This window comes from Melospiza georgiana, chromosome 26, assembly GCF_028018845.1.
Source record: "Melospiza georgiana isolate bMelGeo1 chromosome 26, bMelGeo1.pri, whole genome shotgun sequence".
Taxonomy (NCBI): domain Eukaryota; kingdom Metazoa; phylum Chordata; class Aves; order Passeriformes; family Passerellidae; genus Melospiza; species Melospiza georgiana.
This window is the reverse complement of record NC_080455.1, coordinates 5,073,907-5,097,987: the sequence shown is the minus strand read 5'-3', so window position 1 is coordinate 5,097,987 and position 24,081 is coordinate 5,073,907. Positions and strand designations below refer to the sequence as shown.

Genomic DNA, 24,081 nt, shown 5'->3' with positions numbered 1-24,081 from the left:
GGGGTGGGATGGGTGGGATCCATGGGAGGGAATGGGGTGGAATGGGGTAGGATGGGATGGGGTCCATGGGATGGTATAGGACAGGATTCATGAGGTAGGATGGGGTAGGATGGGATGGGATCAGTGGGATGGCATCCATGGGATGAGATAGGACAGGATTCATGCGATGGGATGGGATCAGTGGGATGGGATAGGACAGGATTAATGGGGATGGGATCCATGGGATGGGATGTGATCTGTGAGATGGGATGGGATGGGATGGGTGGGATGGGGTAGGATGGGATGGGATCAGTGGGATGGGATCCATGGGATGAGATAGGACAGGATTCATGCGATGGGATGGGATCAGTGGGATGGGATAGGACAGGATTCATGCGATGGGATGGGATCAGTGGGATGGGATGGGATCAGTGGGATGGGATAGGACAGGATTAATGGGGATGGGATGGGATCCATGGGATGGGATAGGATGAGATGGGATCCATGGCATGGCATGGCATGGCATGGGGCGGGATGGGGGCGGGATTCCCACTCCCCGCCCCCCTTTGCCGTGCCTGCCCCTTTAAGAGCCCGTGACGTCACGCCCACGGCTACTCTGTAGCGCGGGGAGGGGCGGGGCCCGCGCGCGCCCGGCGGATTCGCGGGGTCTCTTAAAGAGGCCGCGCAGCAGCTTCAGGTAACGGGGGTCCCGGGCCGGGGGCTGCGAGGGGCGACGCGAGAGGCGAGGCCGTGTCCCGGCCGCTGCTCCCGGCCGGATGCGTCCCCCCAGCGTCCCCCGAGCTCTTAGTGCCACCCCGCCCCCCCCCAGGCTATCCCCGTGTCCCCATCGCAGCCCCGAACTGTCCCCATGTCCCCCATAGCCTGTCCCCATCGTTCCTTCGTGCTGTCCCCATGCTCCCCCTGGGTTACCCGTGTCTCCCCTGGGCTGTCCCCACATCCTGCCGGTGACTCCGCACCCCGCCCAGAGCGGGGCTCCGTGCGGCCGAACCGGGCTGGGGGACGCGGGCTTGGAGGGCACCGGGAGCTGCGGTTGCTCCGGCGGTTGCCGAGTTCCGCCGAGCTCCCCGGTGCAGCGATGCGGCGTGTTCGTCCTCGTGTGATGAGTGAGCAGATTCCCACGCGGGTCCCCCGGGAGGATCCAGGGATTCTCTGGTTGTTTTGTCCCGAAACGAGCCGCCCTCCCCGCGGGGCTGGGGCTCCCCCGCACCGGCAGTTCCGCTCCGGTTCCAGCGGATGGGGACACTCGGACACCTCTGTCGCCCCGTGTCACCCCCGCCCCGCAGCTCCTTCTTCCTCTCCGTGTCACCCCAGCTGACCCCGGTGCATCCCTAGAGGAATCTACCCCCGGACCCACTCGTGTCGGGCCCCGCAGGCGGATTAGGCGGATTTCCCAGCCGGGATCCTAATCCCGCTGCCCCGTGCCCGTTTATCCCGCCTGCTCCCGGGACCCGGCTTAGCCCCGGGCGCGGGCGGGCGGCGGCAGCGCGGGGCGCCGGTGAGTGCGCGGCCCCGGGGCAAAGCGAGGGGCAAATCCGGGGCTCCCGGTGGCCGGGGAGCCGCCCCGGAGCTCGGTTCTCCCCGGGGCGTGGGCGGGTGCAGCGGGCGGAACGCGGCGGGTTGGGTCGTGCCACCGCCGCCGCCACCGGGCTCGTCACGGAGCCGCCTTGGCAGAGCTTTGCTGCCGGGCCCCGGAGCTGCTGGCGCCGCTCCAGGGGTGGGTGAATTCCCGGGAACTCGGCAGAGAGGGATGCGGGTGTCCGAGCTCGCCCTCGAGCCCGCTGCACCGGGGCAATCCCGCTCCTGGGCTGATGAGAGCCCCACCCGCATCCCTCTCACGGGGAAACTGAGGCACGGGCAGGTCTCAGCCTCTCCCAGGCTGCCCAGCTCGTTGCTGGGGTGCCGGCATGGGCAGCGAATCGTGCTCCTGGCTCCCGGACAGAGCTCATGCCCTATTCTGCTGCTTTTGGTTTAGGAAAGAATGTGATTTGAGCCTTTAGCTCCGCAAAGGAGCTTTGCTGCCGGAATGCCGTCCGGCTGCTGCCGGCCCCGGAGCTCAGCGCTGTGCCCGGCACCGTGCCCGGGCTGTGATATGCCCCGAAGCAGAAGGAGGTGAGAACGCCCGATCGTCACCCCCAGCTCGGGGCTGCCCCCCTGCTCTCAGCCGGACCGAGCGATGGCCGTGGGCACCCAGCTGGGGCTGCTGCTCTGGAAGAACTTCACCTACCGCCGGCGGCAGCGGGTGAGTGCGCGATCGGGGTGGGGCAACCCCGAGCCGCTGGTGCCTGGCAGAGCCCTGGACGCTGATGGGCACCGGGAGCCCATCAGCCTCGCGTCTCCCCCAGATCCAGCTGGCGATCGAGATCCTGTGGCCCCTCTTCCTCTTCCTTATCTTGATCTCAGTGCGGCGATCCCACCCGCCCTTCAAGCAGCATGAGTGTGAGTGTCCCTGAGCCAGCCGAGCCCCCTCTGTGTGCCCTTCGGGGTGACACCGGGGTGACAAACACGGGAGGCGGTCACAGGGTGCTCGGGTGTGTGTGTGTGTGGGGTCCCGCAGTGCCCCCCTGAACCTGCCTCCCTCTCCCTCAGGCCACTTTCCCAACAAGGCGCTGCCCTCTGCGGGGACCCTGCCCTGGCTGCAGGGCATCATCTGCAACATGAACAACCCGTGCTTCCGACACCCCACGGCGGGAGAGGCCCCGGGCGTGGTGGGCAACTTCGATGGCTCCATGTGAGCGGCGGGGCTGGCGAGTTGCGGGGCACAGCGGGGCTGGGCGGGGGTCTCACTGTCGCCTGTCCCGTGTCGCAGCGTGTCCCGGCTCCTGAGCGAAGCCCGGCAGCTCCTGCACCGCGGGCACGGCCGGCGCCTCCTGAGCAGCTTCGCCCGGCTCCTGCCCGCCCTGCGCCGGCTCCGGGACAGCGGCAACCAGCGGAGGGGTGAGCACCGGGAGCGGGGGGTGCCGGGGGTGCCAGAGCCCTTGTGTGACCGCTGCTCCCCCAGCTCTGCCGGTGAGGGAATACTTGAGAGAGGACGAGACTTTCTCCCGGTTCCTGCGGGCCAACACATCGCTGCCCCCGGCGCTGGTGGATGAGCTGATGGGGGCTCGGCTCAGCCCCCGCATCGTGAGTGTCCCGCGGTGCCCGCTCCCGGTGCCCGCTCCCGGTGTTCACTCCTGGTGCCCATTCCCGGTGTTCATTCCCCGTGCCCGCTCCCCGTGCCCGCTCCCAGTGCCCATTCCCGGTGTTCACTCCTGGTGCCCATTCCGGGTGTTCATTCCCCGTGCCCACTCCCAGTGCCCACTCCCGGTGCCCATTCCCGGTGTTCACTCCCGGTGCCCCCTCCCGGTGCCAACTCCCGGTGCCCGCTCCCGATGCCTGCTCCCAGTGTTCACTCCCGGTGCCACTCCCGATGTTCACTCCCGGTGCCCCCTCCCAGTGCCAACTCCCGATGTTCACTCCTGGTGCCCACTCCTGGTGCCACTCCCGATGTTCACTCCTGGTGCCCACTCCTGGTGCCACTCCCGATGTTCACTCCCGGTGCCCACTCCCGGTGCCCACTCCCAGTATTCACTCCCGGTGCCCACTCCCGATGTTCACTACCGGTGCCCACTCCCGATGCCCGCTCCCGGTGTTCACTACCGGTGCCCCCTCCCGGTGCCCACTCCCGATGCCCGCTCCCGGTGTTCACTCCCGCTGCCACTCCCGATGTTCGCTCCCAGTGCCCGCTCCCTGTGCCCACTCCCGGTGCCCACTCCCAGTATTCACTCCCGGTGCCCCCTCCTGGTACCAACTCCCGATGTTCACTACCGGTGCCCACTCCCGATGCCCGCTCCCGGTGTTCACTACTGGTGCCCCCTCCCGGTGCCCACTCCCGATGCCCACTCCCGGTGCCCCCATCCTGACTGCCCCTCTCCTTCCAGTTCTCCTTGGCGAGCCTTCGCCTCCCGCTGAAGGTCCTGGTCTGCAACGCCTCGGTGCTGGGGGGATTCCTGGCGGGCAGCGACGCCGACTCCACCCGGAGCCTGCAGCAAGAGCTCTGCGCGCTGCCCAGCTCCCAGCTCCGTGCCATGGAGGGCTCCTTCCTCGCCCAGATGGACTTCCCACGGCTCCTGGCGGTGAGCCCCCAGCGCGGCCGGGTGCTGGGAGGAGGCGGCAGAGACCCCTGGCCTCCCCTGACCCTTCTCATGCCCCTTGTAGGAGCAGCTGAGCTCAGAGCTGGGCGGAATCGCTGGCACTGTGGAAGCTTTGGGCAGCTTCCTGCGGGATGCAGCATCCCTGGTGGAGGAGGTACGGCCCTCATTCCCCTGCCCATCCCACCGTGTCCCTGTCCCCCACTGCCCCTCTCCACTCTCACCCCACTCTCCGCAGGTCTCCTCCATGCCCAGCCTGGCTGAGCTGCGTCAGGAGATTGTGGGGCTGAGGGCCCCCAACAGCAGCACGGGTGCCTTCAGGGCCCTGTCCCGCATCGCCTGTGGCCACCCCGAGGGCGGGGGGCTCAGGATCCCCTCCCTCAACTGGTACGAGGACAACGATGTCAAAGCCTTCCTGGACAGGAACAGCTCAGAGCACAGACCCGTGGCCTCGGGCAGCACCAGTGAGTGTGGGGGGCTCAGCCAGGGGCTGTGGGGGGCTGCTGGTGGTGGGGGGCTGCTGGTGAGGGCTCAGCTCTGCACCCCCAGGTCCCTTCTGCAGGGAGCTGCTGCGCAGCCTGGAGTCCAGCCCCCTGTCACAGATCTTCTGGAGGGGGATCAAGCCCCTCTTTGTGGGGAAGATCCTGTACACCCCCCCTGGGCCTGGCCCCGACAGCGTCATGGCTGAGGTGAGTGGGGGCTGTGGGGGGCTGCAGGGGTTTGGGGGGGTCTCATCCTGAACCTGCCTCATCTTCCTCACTCAGGTGAACCGAACCTTCCGGGAGCTGGCCGTGCTGGGGGAGCTGGGGGGTGCCTGGCAGGAGCTGGGACCCCGAATCTACACCCTCCTCAACAGCAGCCTGGAGATGCAGGTGCTCCAGGTGTGTGAGCCCGGACTCCTGCCGTTGCTGTGGGGTGCAGGATGGGCTGTGCTGGGGTGCAGTGAGTGGGGTGGGATGCAGCTGCAGCAGGGTGGGCTGCATGGCCTCCCATACCCTGCTGCTTTGCAGGAGCTGCTGCTGGCCCCCAGCACAGCCCAGATCCTGGATGGGTTCCTCAATGGCACCTCCTGGAAGCTGCCAGAGCTGGTCACATTCCTGACGGGGCCAGCAGGGGGACCAGGCCTCACCTGGCACCGGGTGTACGCTGATGTGGACGCAGTGCTGAGCACGCTGTCGCAGTTCATGGAGGTTTGTGTCACCCTGCCGTGGAGGGCTGGCCCCTCGCACCACCCGTGCCCGCTGAGCCCACCTGCCCTCCCTCCCACAGTGTGTCTGCCTGGACAAGATCGAGGCAGTGGCCACCGAGGAGCAGCTGGTAGCCCGAGCCCTGGAGCTGCTGGAGGAGCAGCAGTTTTGGGCAGCAGTGGTCTTCCAGCCCCCCATCAATGCCACAGCCCCCGGGCTGCCACCCCACGTCCGCTACAAGATCCGCATGGACATCGACGACGTCACGAGGACCAACAAGATCAAGGACAGGTTGGGGGACGCTGTTTGTCTCCATGGCCACCCTGTGCTGCTTGCCAGGAGATCCCTGGTTGCCAGCACCGTGCTCTGCCCCCAGGTTTTGGGACCCAGGCCCTGCTGCTGACCCCTTCAGTGACCTGCGCTACGTCTGGGGGGGCTTCGTGTACATCCAGGACCTGGTGGAGCAGGCGGTGGTGAGGGTGCACACTGGGGCTGCCCCACGGACCGGGATCTACGTCCAGCAGATGCCCTACCCCTGCTACGTGGATGATGTGTGAGTAGAAGGGCAGCCCCAGACCCTTTGGGGACAGTTGGGTGATCATCCCCCTGCTGCAGCATCACTGCACCAGGGAGGTGGCACAGGGCTGGTCATGGCCTGGTGTCCCTGGTGCAAGAGAGGAGTGTGGAGCTAAGGGTGGAATGTCTGGTGGCATCTCCCCAGGTTCTTGAGGGTCCTGAACCGCTCGCTGCCTCTCTTCATGACTCTGGCCTGGATCTACTCCGTGGCCATGATCATCAAGGGGGTGGTGCACGAGAAGGAGACGCGTCTCAAGGAGACCATGAAGACCATGGGGCTGAGCAGCGGGATCCTCTGGCTCAGCTGGTTCCTCAGCAGCTTCATCCCCTTCCTCCTCAGCTCTGCCCTCCTCGTCCTCATCCTCAAGGCAGGTTGCAGGTCTCAGGGGACAGCATGGGTGACCCAGGGAACATCAGGGCTGGGAGATCCACAGGCTCCAACCTGCCTCCATCCACAGCTGGGAAACATCCTGCCCTACAGCGACCCAGCAGTCATCTTCCTCTTCCTCGGCACCTTCTCAGTGGCCACCATCAGCCAGTGCTTCCTCATCAGCACCTTCTTCCCCCGTGCCAACCTGGCCTCGGCGTGTGGTGGCATCATTTACTTCTCTCTGTACCTGCCCTACGTGCTGTGCGTGGCCTGGCGTGACTACATCACCTTCCCCCTCCGTGTCCTTGTGGTGAGCTGGGGGCTGCCCCTGCTGCTCTGGGTTTGCCCCCATGCCAGGCTTCGCCCTCACTGCCTTTCTGGCTGTCCTCAGAGCCTGCTGTCCCCCGTGGCCTTTGGTTTTGGCTGTGATTACTTCTCCCTCTACGAGGAGCAAGGGGTGGGCATCCAGTGGCACAACCTGGCTGCCAGCCCCGTGCCAGGAGACCCATACAGCTTTGCTGCAGCCATGGGGCTGCTGCTGCTGGATGCTGTCCTTTATGGATTGGCCACCTGGTACATCGAGGGTGTCTTCCCAGGTGAGTGCAGCCCCCCTGAGCCCCAGCTGCCGCTCAGCCCTGGCCCAGTTAACCCCTTCTGCTGCAGGTCAGTACGGGATCCCGAAACCCTGGAATTTCCCCTTCCTGAAGAGCTACTGGTTTGGGGAGTCATCCTCATCTGGGCACTCCCTGTACCACAGCAGCTCCCACTCTGCACCCCAAGGTGAGTCCCTGCCCACCCTGCAGCTGCGTGGCTGAGGGCAGTGGCCATGGAGCCCTCCAGCCCAGGCTGTCACCCCAGAGGAGGGCCCTGCACCCCATAGCAAGGGGACATCTCTGGGGACAGGGCTGGGGACAACTTTGGGGAAATCTTTGGGGACAGGGCTGGTGCTTTGGGAACAGAGTTGCTGGGGTGTTTTGGGGTCACTGCTGGGGAGGTTTTGGGGTCATTGCTGGGGAGGTTTTGGGGTCAGTGACAAGGGGGTTTTGGGGTCACTGACAAGGGGGTTTTGGGGTCACTGCCAAGGGGGTTCTGGGGTTGCTGTCGGGGAGGTTTGGGGTTGCTGCCAAAGGGGTCCTGGCCAGGGATGTGACCCCTTGGTGGCTTCCAGTGCTGGTGGAGGAGCCACCTGCTGATCTCCAGCCCGGCGTCTCCATCCGCGACCTGGTGAAGGTCTATGGCAGCAGCGGCCATGCAGCCGTCAACGGGCTGAGCCTGGACTTCTACGAGGGGCAGATCACATCCTTCCTGGGCCACAACGGCGCTGGAAAGACCACCACCATGTGAGCCACCCCAGAGGGGCTGCGTGGCCATGGCTGGGGACAGGAGCTGAGCCTGACTGTGTCCCCACACAGGACAGGGTGCCCTGGCCCAAGCCTTGCTGCCCCTGTGCTCCATTACCCGCTTTTCTCACCCCTTCCAGGTCCATCCTCACTGGCCTCCTGCCCCCTACCTCGGGCACTGCCTACATCCTGGGCTGGGACATCCGCTCCGACATCGACAGCATCCGCAAATCCATGGGGATGTGTCCCCAGCACAACGTGCTCTTCGACATGTAGGCGTGGCTGGGGCGGTGTGGGCAGTGATGCTGGGCTGTCCCCTCAATCCCTGTGCCAGGTCGTGGAATTTGGGGTTTATTGCAAAGGGTCTGGGTGCAGGGCCCTGCTGGGAGCTGCCAGGCACAGCTCGGAGAAGAGAGAGGATGAGAGGGTAAGAGAGTAAAAGGAGTAAGAGGGCTAAGAGACAAGAGCTAAGAGAGTGAGGTTCCCGTTACAATACCATAAATCTTCTTCTGTGTTGAATATTCTGATTCTCACTAACCAATCTAGTACAATATACAAATCCTATAGCATTTCCATACGGCCTATAAGAATCATTACATTACCATACTGTGCTACATTTTAAACCCTAAAAACTCCTCTTTGGGCCCCTTCTGCCAAGCTGTAGGGTCTGCTCTGACCCTTGGGCCTGTCTGCAAGCAGAGGGTGTTGTTCCATCAAAAGGGGATTACCTTCAGCCAGCCACACCGTTGTTTTCCCGTTGTTCAGTAACTGAGAGATCTCAAATCTTGCTTTCATTTCAACCTCCCTTATAGCTTCTATATTCTCCAAATCTCTTGCCAGACAATCGTATTTATCAGGCTTTCCTGTTTCATCTCCCCCAACACCCCTCACCTTGCCTTTCCCCCCTGTCCCCCCAGCCTGACGGTGGAGGAGCACGTCTGGTTCTACGGGCGGCTGAAGGGGCTCTCGGAGCAGCAGGTGCAGGAGGAGATGGAGCAGCTGCTCCAGGACACGGGGCTGCCCCAAAAGCGCCGGGAGCAGACCAGGAACCTCTCTGGTGCGTGCAGAGCTCGGCCTGGGTGCCTGGCAGGGCCTCCATGGCCCGGAGCCCCCACAACGCCGTCCCTCTTGCAGGCGGGATGCAGAGGAAGCTCTCGGTGGCCATCGCCTTCGTGGGCGGCTCCCGCGTGGTGATCCTGGACGAGCCCACGGCCGGCGTGGATCCCTTCTCCCGCCGCAGCATCTGGGAGCTGCTGCTCAAGTACCGCAAAGGTGGGAGCCTCAAATCTGACCGGGCAAGGGGGGATATTTACAGGCACGGACAAAACGGGGCTGCTGGGAAAGCGCTTCGAGCTGTTTAATTTTCAGCATCAGTCTCATTACGTGGTTATGACAGTGGGAAGGTGCTAGCAGCTCACAATTTAGGCGGTAGGCGAAAAAATGTAATGTTACAACTTGCTTTATAAGCTTCTTGACCGATCACACGAAGCAAAAGCACATTGACAGTATTTATATCTGTATAGTATATATTCTATATTGATAGTAGTTCTATCCAATCACCATAAGCACAGGTACCTTTGGTTAAACAATGCTTACTTATTTCGAATACAACACCCACTTGTAAGCCTCAATGCACAGAGCTCTATTATTAAGCTTTAACCCTCCTAATATCTTGCTAGATAAACTTTCTGCAGCTTAGAGAGCTATTCAGACAAGCATTAGAACACAGGCCATTGTTCTATTTGCTCTTGCCTTTTCTACAGTTTCAATAATTTTTCTTCTGACCTATCTCATGGCTGCTGCTTAGCTCTGATCACAGTTTTGCTGTATCTGAGGCCTGCCTTTTGCAGCTTTCCTAAAAATTAGAAATTTTATGGATTCCCACACAAATTCGCCCTCTGAGCCCCCCCAGCCTGGGGACAACCTGCAATGGGGGGGGGTCCAGCAAAGTGCTCAAGCCTGTTCCTGGTCGCCAGGTCGCACCATCATCCTGTCCACCCACTACATGGACGAGGCGGAGCTGCTGGGGGACCGCACTGCCATCATCTCCCAGGGCCGGCTCTGCTGCTGTGGGTCCCCCCTCTTCCTCAAGGCCAGGCTTGGCACGGGGTACCACCTCACCCTGGTGAAGCGGGACAGGAGTGGGACAGGCGGCAGCACCGGCACCGTCCCCGGCGTCACCAAAAAGGTGGGAGCCTGATGGTCGTCCCCCAGAGGGCAGCCCAACACACTGCTGCTCTCAAGGTGAAGAAAAAAGGAAGTTTATTTTCTGACTCCGACATTTATCGATTTTTCGAAAGTGCCAGTGGATTGGAAGGTGACAGTGCCACCTCTCCAGTGACACTGGACGAACCAACAGCCCATCAGATTTCTGCTCCGTGAAAGAGTGCAAAATAATGAGTTATTTACAGGAAGTGTGTGAGAAGGTTTGCTGCAAGAATATAAACATCAGAAGGCTTAGAAAATACGTAAAAAATCAGGGCGACACCCCCAGGGCACTGGCACAGATGTGAGGTGCCCCCATGTTGCTATAGGACATGAAACAACACACAGCTGCTCTCAAGGTGAAAAAAAGGGAACTTTATTTTCTGACTCCAACGTTTATAGATTTTTCAAAAGTGCCAGTGGATTGGAAGGTGACAGTGCCACCTCTCCAGTGACACTGGACAAACCAACAGTCCATCAGATTTCTCCTCCTCCTCACAAAAGAATGCAAAGCATTCTCAAATGTTAAATAAGTTAATAATAATTCTAATAAGTTAAATAATAATTCTGAATAAGTTGTTTACAGGAAGTGTGCGAGAAAGTTTGCCACAAGAACGTAAACATCGGGAGGCTTAGAAAATCTTAAAAAATCAGGGTGGCACCAGTATCTCCTGGGTACTGGGAGGCACTGGGAGCCAGGTGCTGCTGTGGGGTGCCAGCCTCCAGCCCCCCCTTTCCTGCAGGATGGCAGTGACTCAGAGCACAGCAGTGACACCGGCCTGGGCAGCGAGCGGGGCAGCGATGCCAGCACCGTGGGTGAGTGTTTTGTCCCCTCAATGTCACCCCCCAGCTGCTCCCCCAAACATCCCCCATCAGCCAGGGGGGCTGGGCGTGCATGTGCCCCCTCTCCCCCTTTCCCTGGAGGTGCACAAGGGGGTCTCCATCCCCTCCATCTCCCCTGGGGACCCTCAGGCTGGGCACACGGAGCTGTGGCCAGCTGTGCCAGCTGTGCCAGCGGCTCCTTCCCCTGAGGTTCCCAGCCCTCCCCATCCCTCCAGATGTGGCCCAGCTGTCGGCGCTGATCCAGAAGCTGGTCCCTGGCTCCAGGCTGGTGGAGGACATCGGGCACGAGGTGCTGTTTGTCCTGCCCTACAGCGGGGCCAGGGATGGGGCCTTTGGGGAGCTGTTCCGCGAGCTGGACGCGCGCCTGGCCGAGCTGGGGGTCTCCAGCTACGGCATCTCTGACACCACCCTGGAGGAGGTACCAGGGGGGGCTGTGCTCAAGGGGCTCCTGGGGTACCTGTGAGCAGAGGGTTTCCCTCTCTGGTGGTGTGTTTTTAACACCAAGCCTCCAACACCCCCAGATATTCCTGAAGGTGGCTGAGGACGCAGCACTGGATGATGGCACCGCAGGTAAAACCTCTCGGTGCTGGCTGGAGCTGAGCTCGGGGGTGCAGGGGGTTTGGGGAGGTGCTCAGCAGCTCAGAGAAGAGGGGTGGGGTGTCCTCAGCACCCTGCAAAAGCTGGGGGCACCGTGGATGCAGATCCACGTGTCCTTGGTCCTGTGTCGCTATAGGACACGAAAAAACGCAAGTGCCACCACTGTTGTTAAGGTGAAGAAAAAGTGAAGTTTATTTTCTTACTCTAGCACTTACAGTTGTGTAAAAGTGGCAGTGGATTGGAGGGTGGCAGTGCCACCTCTCCAATGACCCTGGACAAACCAACGGTCCATCAGCTTTCTCCTCCTCCATCAAAGAATGCAAAACAATGAGTTATTTACAGGAAGTGTGTGAGAGAAAGTTCACGACAAGAATGTCAACATCAGAAGGCTTAGAAAATCTTAAAAAAAAACCAGGGTGACAGTCCTGCCCTGGCATCTTGTCCTCTTTTTTCCAGGCACCATGAAAGGAGCAGTCCCTGGCGAGATGGGAGATGGGGATGTGGCTGATGGAGAGCTGGGTAAGGAAGGGGCAGTGGGACCCCTGAGCTGTGCTGAGAGACCCCCACCTCCATCTCCTGGGCTGGGGTGATGCCACGTGTCCATCTGGGCAGCTGTGCATCCCTTCAAGCTGGGGGACACTCGGGGACCCTCGTGCACCCCCGGTTTTGGGGTGTCCCCAGAGCAAAGATCTGGGGTGAGGATGGGTTTGGGGAAGCCCAGCTCTGCACAGGAATTGGGATGGGATGTGAAATCCCAGGGGGAGGAACTCTTGAGGGACAACTGGCATGGGGACAGCCATTCTGGGGGGGCTGTGATGGTTTGGGGCACCAGCTCTGCACTGGGGGGTGGGCACTGCTTTTAACCCCTCTCTCCTCTGCTTTACATTGAGCCAAAGGAGCCCGGCGAGGTAGGAGCTGGGGGGGATTTGGGGGGGCTGGGGGCTCCCAGTATCCCATCCCTGCTGGGGTGGGGGCAGTTTGGGGGGGCTGGGGGCTGTTTGGGGGGGTTGGGGGCTCCTGCATGCAGAATCCCATCCCTGCTGGGCTGGGGGCTGTTTGGGGGTTCCTGCATGCAGCATCCCATCCCTGCTGGGGTGGGGGCAGTTTGGGGGGGCTGGGGGCTCCTGCATGCAGCATCCCATCCCTGCTGGGCTGGGGGCAGTTTGGGGGGGCTTGGGGCAGTTTAAGGGGGCTGCGGGCAGTTTAGGGGGGCTGTGGGCAGTTTAAGGGGGCTGTGGGCAGTTTGAGGGGGCTGGGGGCAGTTTGGGGGGCTTGGAGCTCCTGCAAGCAGCATCCCATCCCTGCTGGGCTGGGGGCAGTTTGGGGGGGCTTGGGGCAGTTTAGGGGGGCTGGGGGCAGTTTGGGGGGGCTGGGGGCAGTTTAGGGGGGCTGTGGGCAGTTTGAGGGGGCTGTGGGCAGTTTGGGGGGCTTGGAGCTCCTGCACGCAGCATCCCATCCCTGCTGGGCTGGGGGCAGTTTGGGGCTCCTGCCTGCAGCATCCCGTCCCTGCGGGTGTATGAGGATACCCCTGCCGTTCCCCTGTGCCCCCTGGCACGACTCCCTTGCCAAATCCCTGGCTTCCCCGCAGCAGAGGAGCCCCGGGAGACCGACCTGCTGCGGGGCCCGGCGTGCGGGAGGGTGCGGGGCTGGGCGCTCACCTGCCGCCAGCTCCGCGCCCTCTTCACCAAGAGGATGCTCCACGCCCGCCGCAGCACCCGCGGCTTCCTGGCGCAGGTGAGGCCGAGGGGAGGGAGGGGATGGGGCAGGGGGAGGTAGAACCAGCCCTGATCCCCCACGCCGGGCTCCCCAGATCGTCCTCCCCGCCGTGTTCGTGTGCATCGCGCTGCTCTTCAGCCTCATCGTGCCGCCCTTCGGGAGGTACCCGCCGCTGCGGCTGCAGCCCTGGATGTACGGGCAGCAGTTCACCTTCTTCAGGTGTGTCCCCAGCGCTGTGCCCGCCGTGTCCCCGCTCCCCCGGTGCCACCAGCTCACTGCCGTGTCCCCCTTTAGCAACGATGCTCCAGGGGATGCCGACACAGCGCGGCTGCTGGAGGCGCTCCTGGCCGAGCCCGGCTTCGGCACCAAGTGCATGAAGGAAGAGGGGAAGGGGTGAGTGTCCGGGGCTGGCTTGGCCCCCTCCTCAGTGCCCTTTGATGCCCGCAGGGGGCTGTTGGCAGATCATGAACTGCTGTGGAATGTGGAGCTGTTTTATTTCCCAGCATCAGTCTCATTACATGGCTATGACAATGGAAAGATGCTAGCAGCTCACAATCTAGACAGCAGGATAGAAAACTTAATGTTACAGCTCACTTTATAAGCTTCTTGACCAATCACACAAAGCAAAAGCACATTGACAGTATTTATATCTGTATAGTATATATTCTATATTGACAGCAGTTCTATCCAACCACTACAAGCACACCTATCTTTGGTTAAACAATGCTTGCTTATTTCAAATACAATACCCACTTGTAAGCCTCAATGCACAGAGCTCCATTATTAAGCTTCAATCTTCCTAATTTCTCACTAGATAAACTTTTCTGTAGCTTAGAGAGTTGTTCTAGACAAGCGTTAATACACAGACCATTGTTCTATTCATCCTTGCTTTTCTACAGTTTAAATAATTTCTCTGCTGAACCTATCTCATGGCTGCTGCTTAGCTCCAATCACAGTTCTGCTGTCTCTGGGGCCTGCCTTTTGCAGCTTTCCCCAAACCCTGTAATTTTGTGGATCCCCACACCCATGGAGCAGCGCTGCCACCCGGTGTGATGCTGGCTGGGTCCCGGTGCCCCTGGCTCACACCAGGCTGGTAATGGGAGTTTCTCTCTCTCTCTCTTTCTCTCTCCTGGTGCCCAGGGCAGGCCTGTGCCCCCCAGCTTCCCATCCTGATGGATTCTCAACCCCTTCAGTCCCCCCATCCCTGCTGGAGGTGCTGCAGCGTGGGAACTGGACACGGGCAAAGCCATCGCCACCGTGCCAGTGCAGCGGGCCAGGGGCACACAGGATGCTGCCCGAGTGTCCCGAGGGGGCCGGGGGGCTCCCACCTCCCCAGGTAACCCCAGCCAGGCAGGGGCAGCCCCAGGGCTCTGTCAGTGCTGGCTGTGGGGGGCTCTGGTGTGTGAGGGTGTTCACAGGGCTCTGAGGATGAGGGAAGAGATGAGGATGTGACTCCACGTGTCAGAAGGCTTGATTTATTATTTTGTGATATATATTATATTAAAACTATACTAAAAGAATAGAAGGAAAGGTTTCATCAGAAGGCTGGCTAAGAATAGAAAAAGAAAGAATGAATAACAAAAACTTGTGTTTCGGACAGAGAGTCCAAGCCAGCTGAGTGTGATTGGCCATTAATCAGAAACAACCACATGAGACCAATCACAGATGCACCTGTTGCATTAACAGCAGATAATCATTGTTTACATTTTGTTCCTGAGGCCTCTCAGCTTCTCAGGAGGAAAAAATCCTAAAGAAAAGATTTTTCATAAGAGATGTCTGCGACATGGTGATGCTCTGGAGGATGCCACAGGGCTGGGTGTCCATCCAGCCCCTCTGTCCATCCCACAGGTGCAGAGGGGCACGGGGGACATCCTTCAGAACCTGACAGGCAGGAACATCTCTGACTACCTGGTGAAGACCTATCCCCAGATCATCCGTCAGGAGTGAGTGCTGGGGCTGGGAACACCAGGGACGCCAAGGGAACACCCCAGGGACACCTGGAGGGAGGGGACACTGCTGGGGACATGTGGGGACACCAAGAGAACACCTGGAGGGAGGGGACACTGCTGGGGACGTGGCTGGGTGGGCAGATGCTGCCCTAACGTCCCCTTGAGGGGTTTCTCTCTCCTCTGACTCTCCCCACCTCATTTCTTTCAGGCTGAGGAACAAGAAATGGGTGAATGAGCAGAGGTGAGCTGGGCCTGGCACAGCCAGGGGTGGAGGGAGACAGGAGATCCCTGGTGGGTTTGGGGAGAGCCTGAGTGGCCCCTGTGTCAGCATTCAGAAACACAATAATCACCAGAATGTTTCTGTGCAGGTGCTTTTATTGAAGAGCTCTGGGTGTCAGGGGTACAACCCCAAGTCTGACACGTTCCTCCCAAATTTTGGGATGAACGTGTTTTTATATTCTATCGTTATATAACTTTCATGTTCATTATTAAACTTATATTGTTCCATTGTATACATAGATTTCATCCAAACATGGGATCCTCGTGGCCCCCTTCAAACTTCTAACATAGTTTCTCATGATTCTTCCTAGGATTAAACAATAATTACATTTAATTACTAAACAATCATCACATCTAACAATTATATAATTTATCATACACTGCTTACACAGGTGCAATTTCACATGATCTGGCAAACACTAAGCCTAACATTTTCAGAGTCTATTTTCAACATTTTTCCAGGACCCCACTAAGTCTAGCTTCTTTCTAATTCCCCGAATTTTATGATTTTAAAACCTTTTACTGTCACCTGGGCAGAGGCTTCATCCAGGTGCCTTCAGCCCCTTGCTGTGTGTCCCTTACCTGGCACCTGGGTGAGCGGAGGGTTGAGTTTCTACAAGGGTGCCAGGTTTCCTAGAACTGTAGAACTTCCTGGGATGGAAAGGACCCACGTGGATCCTCTCAAGCCCAGCTCCCGGGAGTCTCTCTGGCAGGTTTGGGAGCTCCATTTCTCCTGCAGGTACGGCGGCTTCTCCCTGGGTGCTGGCAGCTCCCAGGCCCTGCCATCGGCAGCAGAGGTGGATCAGGCGGTGCTGGAGCTCCGTGCGCTGCTCAACATCACCCTGGTACAGCAGCACTCAGCCCCTGGCTCAGCTCTGGGGGTCCCAGTGCTGGGAGACCCCCTCCTCACCCCCGTGTGTGTTCCTGCACCCAGGGCAGCCCCTCGGATCGGCTCCTGGCCAACCTCAGCCGCTTCATCGAGGGCTTGGATGCCCGCAGGAACGTCAAGGTGGGCCTGAGGGGTGGGAGCAGGGGGCAGCAGGGGTGTGGCAGTGGTGACAGTGTTCACAGGGGTTCTTGGATGAGGGAAGAGATGAGGATCTGACTCTGTGTTTCAAAAGGCTTGATTTATTTTTTTATGATATATATTACATTAAGAAAGGATATATTACGTTAAGGATGAGGGAAGAGACAAGGATCTGACTCCATGTTTCAGAAGGCTTGATTTATTTTTTTATGATATATGTTACATTAAAACTATACTAAAAGAACAGAAGAGAAGGTTTCACCTGAAGGCTGGCTAAGAATAGAATAGCAAAGAACGATAACAAAGGTTTGTGGCTCGGGCTCTGTGTCCAAGCCAGCTGGGCTGCGATTGGCCATTAATTCTAAAAATCTAACATGGACTAATCACAGATGCACCTGTTGCATTCCACAGCAGCAGATAATCATTGTTTACATTTTGCTCCTGAGGTCTCTCAGCTTCTCAGGAGGAATTATCCTAAGGAAAGGATTTTTCATAAAGGCTGTCTGTGACAGCAGTGGTGTCCCCTCAAGGGTGACTGAGGATGGCTGGGGCTGCAGGGGAGCTGGAGCTCCCTGGTGGGGAGTGGGGATGCTCCTGGTGGGAGTGGGAGCTGCAGGCACAACCAGGGGCAGTGCCAGCTTGGCTGGGGGGCTCCGAGCTGCCCGACCCTCCCCATCCTGCAGGTCTGGTTCAACAACAAGGGCTGGCACGCCATGGTCTCCTTCCTCAACGTGGCCAGCAATGGGCTGCTGCGAGCCCGGCTGCCCCCCGGCGCCGACCCCGCGCGCTTCGGCATCACGGCCACCAACCACCCCCTGAACCTCACCAAGGAGCAGCTCAGCGAGGCCGCCCTGTGAGTGTGGGCACGGGGGTCCCGCAGCCCCCCCTGGCTCCCACTGAGCTCCGTGCCCTCCTCGGCAGGATGGCCACCTCTGTGGATGTGCTGGTCTCCATCTGCGTGATCTTCGCCATGTCCTTCGTCCCGGCCAGCTTCGTCGTCTTCCTCATTGAGGAGAGGGTCAGCAAGGCCAAGCACCTCCAGTTTGTCAGTGGGATGAAGCCCATCACCTACTGGCTGGGCAACTTCGCCTGGGACATGGTGGGGATGGGGATGGGGACAGGGATCAGTCCCAAAGGGTCTGGTCCCAGCCCTGACCCCTTTCCTTGCTTTTCCACCCCCTCAGTGCAACTACCTGGTGCCCGCGCTTCTGGTCATCCTCATCTTCCTCTGCTTCCAGCAGGAATCCTACGTGTCCTCGGCCAACCTGCCCTCCCTGGTGCTGCTGCTGCTGCTCTACGGGTGATGGGGCAGCAGAGCCCAGCAGGGGCTAGGGGGTTGTGGGGCTGGGGGCAGCTGGGGTGAGAGGTTGTGGTGCTTGGGAGGGTTTGGTGCACTCTCAGACTGAGATGGAGGGGATTTTGGGGCTGGGGGCAGCCGGGGTGAGGAGTTGTGGTGGTTGGGTGGGTTGGTGCACTCTCAGCCCCCCAGGTTGGGATGGAGGGGGTTGTGGGGCTGGGGGCAGCTGGGGTGAGGGGTTGTGGTGCTTGGGAGGGTGGGTGCACTCTCAGACTGAGATGGAGGGGATTTTGGGGCTGGGGGCAGCTGCAGTGAGGGGTTGTGGTGCTTGGGTAGGTGGGTGCACTCTCAAGCCCCCCAAGCTTGGATGAAGGGATTTTGGCGCTGGGGGCAGCTGGGGTGAGGGGTTGTGGTGGTTGGGTGGGTTGGTGCACTCTCAGCCCCCCAGGTTGGGATGAAGGGGTTTTGGGGCTGGGGGCAACCAGGGTGAGGGGTTGTGGTGCTTGGGAGGGTTTGGTGCACTCTCAAGCCCCCCAAGTTGGGATGTGCACCTCAGCCAGGCCCTGCTGTGCCCCCTGCAGATGGTCCATCACCCCCCTGATGTATCCAGCCTCCTTCCTCTTCAGCATCCCCAGCACTGCCTACGTGGCCCTGACCTGCATCAACCTCTTCATTGGCATCAACGGCAGCGTGGCCACCTTTGTGCTGGAGCTCTTTGTGGACCAGGTGAGCCTTGGGATGCTCTGCACCCCTCATTCCTTCCATGCTATGCCAGTGCCAGCTCCCCACCCCTCTCCTTGCTGCCCCATCAGAACCTCAACGACATCAACCGTGTCCTGAAGAAGGTTTTCCTCATCTTCCCCCACTTCTGCTTGGGCCGAGGCCTCATTGACATGGTGAAGAACCAGGCAATGGCTGATGCCTTTGAGAGGTTCGGTGAGTCTGGGGGCGTCAAGGCTGCTCCCCCTCCCCAAAGCCCAGCACAGGGGTTCCCTGTTCCTACAGCCCCTCTTGCTGCCTGCAGGGGACAAGCGCTTCGTGTCCCCCCTCTCCTGGGAGCTGGCAGGGAAGAACATGTTTGCCATGGCCATCGAGGGCATTGTCTTCTTCCTCTTCACCCTCCTGCTGCAGTACCACCGCTTCTTCCTGCGCCTGGGGTGAGCAGAACCCCAGAATCCCAGAATCACTGAGAATCAGAATCCCAGAATCCCAGAATCACTGAGAATCAGAACCCCAGAATCACTGAGAATCACAATCCAAGAATCCCAGAATCACTGAGAATCAGAACCCTAGAATCACTGAGAATCAGAATCCCAGAATCCCAGAATCACTGGGAATCAGAATCACAGAATCCCAGAATCACTGGGAATCAGAATCACAGAATCCCAGAATCACATAATCACAGAATCCCAGAATCACTGGGAATCAGAATCACAGAATCCCAGAATCACATAATCACAGGATCCCAGAATCCCTGAGAATAAGAATCACAGAATCCCAGAATCACATAATCCCAGAATCCCAGAGAATAAGAATCACCAGATTGGAAGAGACCTTTAAACTCATCAAATCCAGCCCAGCCTCAGCACTTCAACTAAACCATGGCACTGAATGTTACATCCAGGATTTTTTTAAACACATCCAGGGATGGTGACTCCACCATCTCCCCAGGCAGATGATTCCAGTACTTTATCACTCTTTCCATAAAAAAACTTTTTCCTAATATCCAACCTAAGTTTCCCTTGGCGCAGCTTGAGACTGTGAGCTCTGGTTTTGTCAGTGCTGCCTGGAGAAAGAGCCCAGCCCCACCTGAACTCAGCCACCTTTCAGGAGTTGCAGAGAGTGATGAGGGAACCCCTGAGTGTCCTTTTCTCCAGGCTGAGCACCCCCAGCTCCTTTTCTCCAGGTTCAACACCCCCAGCTCCTTCAGTCATTCCTTATAGCGTTTATGTTCCAAGCCCCTAACCAGCCTTGTTGCCTTCCTTCGGATGTGTTCAAGTATCTCAACATTCTTCCTAAACTGGATACAGAACAGGACACAGTACCCTGGGGGTGCTCAAGGGCGTGGACAGCCCTGGATGTGCCCTTGCCACTGTTCCCACAGCCCACGGGCTCTGGAGCTGCCCTCGCTGGGAGATGAGGACCAGGACGTGGCCAGGGAGCGGGCGAGGGTGGGCAGCATCCCCCCACACGGCCACCTCCTGCTTCTGAAGGACCTGACCAAGGTGGGTGGGTGGGGCTGGACCCTGCTGTGAGCTCCAGTCCCCCCAGGACCCCTGGCAGAGGCAGGAGGGAGCACCAGTGTCACCTCTGCTCCATGCAGGTGTACCGGCGCAGGAAGGCTCCGGCCGTGGACCGGCTCTGCGTGGCCATTCCCCCTGGGGAGGTGAGGGACAGACGGACAGACAGACAGCTCTGTGGGCAGGGCCAGGGCTGCCAGTGAGCCTGCTCTGCCCCCACAGTGCTTTGGCCTCCTGGGGGTGAACGGTGCTGGGAAAACATCCACCTTCAAGATGCTGACAGGGGACACGGAGGTGACGCTGGGGGAGGCCTGGTTGAAGGGGCACAGGTGGGTGAATGCAGGGACTCCATGGCTTGGATCCCGTTCCATGTCCCCACAGCCATCATCTCTGTCCCCTCTGTGCTCTTCCTGGCCCTTTGTCCTGCAGCTTGCTTCATCCTCATCCTCATCCCTGAAGCTGCTTCTCCCTATTCCCAAAGTATCCCTGGCACGTGTGCCCATCCCACAACATGCTCACCTGTCCCTGTCCCATACTCACCTGTCCCTGCACCATGCTCACCTCTCCCTGCCCCATGCTAAGCTGTCCCCATCCTGTGCTCACCTGTCCCCATCCCACAGCGTGCTCACCGACCTCCAGTCTGTCCACCAGCACATGGGTTACTGTCCCCAGTTTGACGCCATCACGGACCTGCTGACGGGGCGGGAGCACCTGGAGTTCTACAGCCGCCTGCGTGGCATCCCAGAGGAGGAGACCCCCAGGGTAAGGCCTGTTCCCTGTTGTCTTGGTTTGGAAAGACAGGAGTCTGCTAAGGAAGGCAGGAGCCTCCCCTGAAATGGAGAATGTAAACCCTCCCCACCCCTCTGGATTGCTGTAAATTTTAAATTAAGGGGCTCTCAGGCAAAAATATGGGAGCAGGAAATAACAGTTCTTTAATAGGAAAAATTAAAAAAAAAAAGGATAAAATAAACAATGCAGTAAACTAGAACAACACTGACAGAGTCAGAACAAAACCTGACACCCTGTGGGTCAGGGTGTTGGTGGCAGTCCCATTGGAATTGTGGCTGCAGCCCTCCTGCAGTGTCAGGGGTGGTTCTGTTGGAGCAAAGGGGATCTGTAGGGAAGGATGTATTCTTCCTCTGAAGACCCAGTGGAAGAAGACACAGATGCTGTTCCTCTGGGGAATCCAGTGGAGAAAGCCATGCTCGTGTCCCAAAAACCTCTGGATTATATTTGGGTAGGAATGCTTGGCTGGTGTTCCAGAATCTCCAGATTATATCCAGGCAGGAATGCTTGGCTGGTGTTCCAGAATCTCCAGATTATATCCAGGTAGCAATGCTTGGCTGGTGTTCCAGAATCTCCAGATTATATCCAAGCAGGAATGCTTGGCTGGTGTTCCAGAATCTCCAGATTATATCCAGGCAGGAATGCTTGGCTGGGATTCCAGAATCTCCAGATTATATCCAGGCAGGAATGCTTGGCTGGTGTTCCAGAATCTCCAGATTATATCCAGGCAGGAATGCTTGGCTCCTCCCTCTGGGCTCACATCTCCCAATGGGATGTGGTAGTTCTTATCAGCCATGCAGTGACATTCAATAGCTGTTATCAGCAGGTGTCCCCTTCCAGGGAGGTGTGAATGTGGTCACTCAAAGAGAGAGGTAAAGCAAACTGCCCACTTGACAAAAGACAATCTGCCATACAGACGTTAACAGAAAACATCTTACATTGCAACCTCCAACACCTGTCCTCCCCACGCCATGGGGAACCCCCCAGCCTCACCCCTCTGTCTCTCACAGGTGGCTCAGTGGGGCATCACCGCTCTGGGGCTGGCCCCACACGCCGACCGGCCGGCGGGCAAATACAGCGGGGGCAACAAACGCAAGCTCTCCACGGCCATCGCCCTCCTCGGCTGTCCCCCCGTTGTTTTCCTGGTGAGGGGGGCACTGGGAGGCCCCACAGCATGTCTTGCTTAGTTAGCTTCTGGATAATAAGTCATTTGGGCAGGAATCCTGTCAGGGGAGGGAGCCCTGCAAGGGAGAGCAGGGTTAGGAGCAGCGTTGCGTTTAAGGATGGAATTTTGGTTCGTGCAGTCATTAGGGTAGGTGGTTTTAAGACTTTGTGTTTAGGGTGAGGGAGACGGTTGCAGTTATTACAGCGTACAGGTAGGAGCTGAGGAGGGTGAGTTAAGGTTGTAGATGATGATGATTGCTATTCAGCCTAGGCGAGAGATGGGAGAAAAGGTCAGGATTTTTCAGATTTGTGTTTGGTTGAGACACATTCACCGTCCTAGGGCTGCTGAGAGGATAGCTAACATAGTTAAGAGAGTAGGATTTAGTGAGGGCGAGGTTATGTAGAGTAGTGTGATTGGGGAGAGTTTTATGATGGTGGATAGGAAGAGGCCGATGGTGAGAGGAGAGCCTTGCAGTAATTCTGGGAATCAGAAGTAGAATGGCACTAGTCCTGCTTTTGTTGTGATTGCTGAGGTGAGGATCAGGCTGGACGCTGGGTGGGTAAGTTGGGTGATGTCTCACTGCCTGGTATGCCATGTGTTGGTTACGCTGGAGAATAAGACAAGGGCAGAAGCAGCGGCTTGGCTTAGGGGGCACCAACTGACCCTGGGCCCGTTGCAGGATGAGCCCACGACGGGGATGGACCCGCAGGCCCGGAGGTTCCTGTGGGAGCGAATCCTTGGTGTGATCCGGGATGGACGGTCCGTGGTGCTCACATCCCACAGGTGAGTGGGTCCCCACAAAGGGGAGCACCCCGTTCTTAAGGCAGGGGAGGTGTTGGTCTCCCCCAAGCCCCCACAGCCCTCAGATTGGGCTTAACCCCGAGCAAAGCAGCTCTTATCCAGATAACCCAGTTCCTCTGGGAGACAGAGTGCAAATACCTATGCTGCTACTACCTTTGGCAAGCAAAGTGATTTTCAGCTCATTAGTGATTATCAGCTCTCTTAGGATTTCAGCAATCATGAGCTGGAATCCTCAGAGAGCTGATAACCCCATAGGCTAGGGGCAGAGCCAGACAGCAAGAGAGGAGAAGGAGAGGTCCTGGCAGTTCCACAGCGATGGTTTATTGAGGGGTCTGTGAAGGGTTCCAGCAACGGCCGAATGGGTTAAACCAGCCCCTTTTTGTAGAGTATAGGGAGATCCAAACTTGTCCAATAGTAAAGGTTAGGGAAAAAGTGACCTATGGGGTTACAGAGACAAGCTAGTCAGAAGACAGGAGCTTATTTTGCTGTCTCAGCAGTTCCTACTGTTAAGTCTCAGCCCTCCATGGAGTCTGCTACACCCCATAACCCCCCTATGGGCTAGCAGAGTGTCCCTCTGCCCTGGGGGGGCTCACACGTGTCCCCCCAGCATGGAGGAGTGCGAGGCGCTCTGCACCAGGATGGCCATCATGGTCAACGGCCGCTTCCGCTGCCTGGGCAGCGTCCAGCACCTCAAGAACAGGTACTGAGTGGGGGGCTAGGGGGGTCTCCAGAGGGTGGTGGCCATGGCAGCGCTCACAGAGTGTCCCCTCTCCCCGCAGGTTTGGGGATGGGTACACGGTGGTGGTGCGGGCGGGGGGCCCTGGCCCGGCAGCAGTGCAGGCCCTGCTGCAGCAGCATTTCCCTGGCATTGTGCTGCGGGAGCAGCACGGGGGGCTGCTGCAGTACCACCTCCCTGCCCGTGTCACCTCCCTGGCCGCCGTCTTCAGCCTTCTGGCCGCCCACCGAGGCCCCTGCCACATAGAGGACTACTCAGTGTCCCAGACCACGCTGGACCAGGTACAGGGAAGGCGGTGTGAGGGTGTGGTGGCCCTGACTCGTGGTGCCATCTCTCATCCTGCCCTTCCTGCAGGTCTTCATGCACTTTGCCCAGGAGCAGAGCGATGGGGACGCCGGGGAGGTGACAGCCTCAGGACAGGATGCAGCCCCCAACCCTGGGAGGAGGCTGAGCAGGTTCCTGGAGGATGACAGCTACCAGGAGAGCGCTGTCTGAGTGGGCCATGGTGTCCCATGGACCCTCCTTGGTTGTGACAGCAGCACACGCCAGTATCACAGGGCTTTGGGGTACTGCAGCCCCCCAGAACTGCACAGAAGAGGCCTGGGCACATCCTGCCACCATCTGATGGGACAGTGGGTGCTGGGTCAGAGTGCCAGGACAGAGCTGGCGCCGGCTCCCCGAGGTGGGGTTGATGCCCTGCACGGGGCTGAGCTGGATGGGGGGTCTGGGGCTGGCCTTGGGACCCCGCTTGCTGTAACCGAGCAATTCAATAAAAACCCGCGGTACTGCCGGGGGGCTCCACTGCCCTCGCTGGGGGACAGGGTGGGGGCACAGCGGGAC

General features: G+C 59.0%; 1 protein-coding gene across 1 annotated transcript; it reads left to right on the top strand.

The window, feature by feature from the left end:
• The first annotated feature begins 612 nt into the window (after positions 1-612).
• Positions 613-23,997, top strand: ABCA7 (ATP binding cassette subfamily A member 7). Its single transcript, XM_058040897.1, has 51 exons — positions 613-676; positions 1,973-2,239; positions 2,343-2,436; positions 2,587-2,728; positions 2,807-2,934; positions 2,999-3,120; positions 3,918-4,112; positions 4,195-4,284; positions 4,366-4,591; positions 4,677-4,816; positions 4,892-5,008; positions 5,138-5,317; positions 5,397-5,605; positions 5,691-5,867; positions 6,036-6,258; positions 6,349-6,570; positions 6,652-6,856; positions 6,924-7,040; positions 7,429-7,600; positions 7,741-7,872; positions 8,518-8,657; positions 8,735-8,872; positions 9,577-9,788; positions 10,549-10,621; positions 10,864-11,066; positions 11,170-11,218; positions 11,702-11,764; positions 12,136-12,153; positions 12,834-12,979; positions 13,056-13,180; positions 13,256-13,354; positions 14,102-14,297; positions 14,810-14,904; positions 15,119-15,151; positions 15,929-16,034; positions 16,124-16,198; positions 16,900-17,069; positions 17,138-17,315; positions 17,401-17,516; positions 18,095-18,239; positions 18,326-18,449; positions 18,538-18,670; positions 19,618-19,738; positions 19,837-19,899; positions 19,976-20,082; positions 20,374-20,515; positions 21,550-21,684; positions 22,384-22,487; positions 23,113-23,205; positions 23,285-23,522; positions 23,596-23,997. Exons 2-51 carry the CDS (start codon positions 2,174-2,176, stop codon positions 23,734-23,736), a joined length of 6,738 nt encoding a protein of 2,245 aa, XP_057896880.1. The 5' UTR covers positions 613-676; positions 1,973-2,173; the 3' UTR covers positions 23,737-23,997.
• The last annotated feature ends 84 nt before the right edge of the window (positions 23,998-24,081 follow it).